General features: G+C 38.8%; 2 protein-coding genes across 2 annotated transcripts in view; both read left to right on the top strand.

Annotated features, from left to right (window-relative positions):
• Positions 1-2500, top strand: part of LOC149130311 (adhesion G protein-coupled receptor G6-like) — a 564593-nt gene that overhangs the window by 503790 nt on the left and 58303 nt on the right. The gene's annotated exons all lie outside the window — the stretch shown is intronic.
• LOC149130312 (uncharacterized) overlaps positions 1-2500 on the top strand; it is a 42690-nt gene that overhangs the window by 33363 nt on the left and 6827 nt on the right. Inside the window, exons 4-5 of the mRNA XM_089345456.1 lie at positions 1032-1123; positions 2468-2498. Of these exons, the coding sequence (XP_089201582.1) occupies positions 1032-1123; positions 2468-2498 (123 nt within the window). The remainder of the gene's footprint in view (positions 1-1031; positions 1124-2467; positions 2499-2500) is intronic.

Below are 2500 nucleotides of genomic sequence, written 5' to 3'. Positions count from 1 at the left end.
ATATATATGCGTGTGTGTGTGTGTGTGTGTGTGTGTGTGTCTGTGTGTGTGTATTTGTATAGATATTACAAATAAACATATATACATACACGAACACACACACGCACACGCATATCCTGCTGACACATACGTACAAGTTTTAGCGCTTAGTCATGTGGACGGTGAGCTCCCATGACATTTTACAAGTGTTTTGTGTGTGGCGAGAGAAGCGACACGCCCTGAATACTTCCAATAGAAATAACTCCCTTACTGCCAGTCAAAGTTTCAGGTGGTCACGTTAAATTGGGATACTGTTATGCACACCTTCAAGAAAACATATGTACCCACAAATACACTCACGCATATATATATCTGTGTGTGTGGGGGTATGTGTGTGGGGGGGTATGTGTGTGTGTGTGTATATATAAATGTGTGTGTGTGTGCATGTATGTATGTATATACACATACATAAAAACATATATATTTGTAAGAGAAACTTATGAATGACATGTTTTTATGGTTTGTTTAAATGTATTTTGCTCACTTCATGTATCATAGACATGCCAGGTGTGACCACCCAGTATTCGGCTGAGATTTTGAAGATTGAAGGCTTCTTGTCTTCGCTAAAGTTTGAATAGTTCGAGTCACCACAAAGAAACTGCTTCATTAAATCAATGATTATATCTTAATATGCTGTTACAAAATTTAAATGATATTCACAAAATGAATAAAAGAATAATTACCACTTTAGAATTATTTCCCTTTATTTGAGTTGTTCCACAATTTTCGCACCTTATACAAATAGAAAATGCCATCAAGTAGCTTCCATAATATTCTTAGTTTAATTGGTGACAATGCTGATACAATTGCAAGTGAAAATCGTAACATGCTTTTGCAGTCTTCAATAATAATTTTCTTTACATATTTCACATGTATTGATCCCAATCTTAACACTTTTACATTTGCTTTACACCACAAAGTGATTATTTTCTCTTATTCTTATACATTACTTATTTGGTTCCTAAATATGGGTATATTCCTGTATTGCATAGATTACTCGTTATTTCAACGGAATTTGCAGTGCCAAACATGTTCAGGTATTATGTGCGATGAATCACAAGTGACGAACTGTACAGGCGATGAGGTAAGCTGGAATGTTACTTTCTTCCTCTTAATATACCCGTAACCCTCACTTACAGCCAGTATGGCTAGGTAACTTATATCAAGAGTTCGACAGTTGTTTTAGATGCTTATGTAATCGTAAGTAGATAGTCACCTTCTTGGTCTTTCCTTCCTTGACTCATCAGAATAGCAAGGATTAGACTTTTGAAGTGAGAGAGGGGTGACCAGAATTAGGCTGGCACTCATTTTCAGCTGAGCTGACTGGAGCAACGTAAAATGAAGTGCTGCTTTGTTCAAGAACACAAGGTGCCACTCGGTTCAGGGATCGAACCCACGAGCTCGTGTATGACCCCTTCCCTTTTCCTTCTCCGACAAAAATAAGTGCCTTTAAGTGAGATGTGTAAATATACGTGTCCCTCGAGTCAGCTTGGAAACAAGGTCCCGTTGTTCAACGACCCACGACTTATGAGATATTCCTGTATCTTAGAAGTTTCGTTTGAACGATGTTATCCGGTTCTGTTATCCGGCAAATAACTGAATTTCAAAGTCTGGGCAGTCATCCTGGACATCAGTGGTACCAGATGCTCCACAGTGATGTTCTGAAAGGAAAGCATTCGTACAGTGATGGTGGTTTCCCAGTTTAGTAGTTGTGTGACACAACTGTGTCGAGGGGGCTTGATTTCTCCTGACATCAGACAGGTTTCCTAGGGTCCACTCGATCTCAACTAAGTAAATTTCGAACTGCACTTTATAAACAAGATGGGAGTGTGTGAGAGTAATTCAAAGAAAGAGCTACACAGCACATCGAATCCCTGCTTAAAAGTTCCAGTGGTCTATAGGTTTCCGACTGGATTTTCCTGATGTAACTGTGCAAACACGGGGCATCCATGATTGGTCATTTTGATCGTATCTTGAAAGTGTGTGTTAAGCCAGCGGATGAGGATAGTGTAGGATATCCATAGTTTAAAGTGGTGAGCTACACAGACCGTATATTTTATTCTATTTGCTCGGTAAACTTAAATTGTACTCATAGGCAGGAATCCGGTTACTGGAAGTTGGACGTATCTCTACGAACTTGCGAACATTACAGGGATTAGACTAATGAAGGTTGGTGGAAGCGGTTGAAGTCGCAAGTACGAATGGCACTGCTCTAAATGTATACACCTGTTTGACGAAGTACATTCTCGCATACTAAATGTTTCCTGTGCTGTTGTTGTTGCTTGCAGCATTAGCATCAGTAGTAGTAGTAGTAGTAGTAGTAGTAGTAGTAGTAGTAGTAGTAGTAGTAGTAGTAGTAGTAGTAGTAGTAGTAGTATCAGCAGCAGAAATGGTTGTCGTATATGATTTTTTGTATTTATTGCAACAGCCTGTATGTGAAAATAAGATAACGATGAATGGC

The sequence above is a fragment of the Octopus bimaculoides genome, chromosome 29, assembly GCF_046866305.1.
Source record: "Octopus bimaculoides isolate indiv1 chromosome 29, ASM4686630v1, whole genome shotgun sequence".
NCBI lineage: Eukaryota > Metazoa > Mollusca > Cephalopoda > Octopoda > Octopodidae > Octopus > Octopus bimaculoides.
The sequence above is the reverse complement of the archived record's forward strand: the minus strand, read 5'-3'. Positions and strand labels throughout refer to the sequence as shown.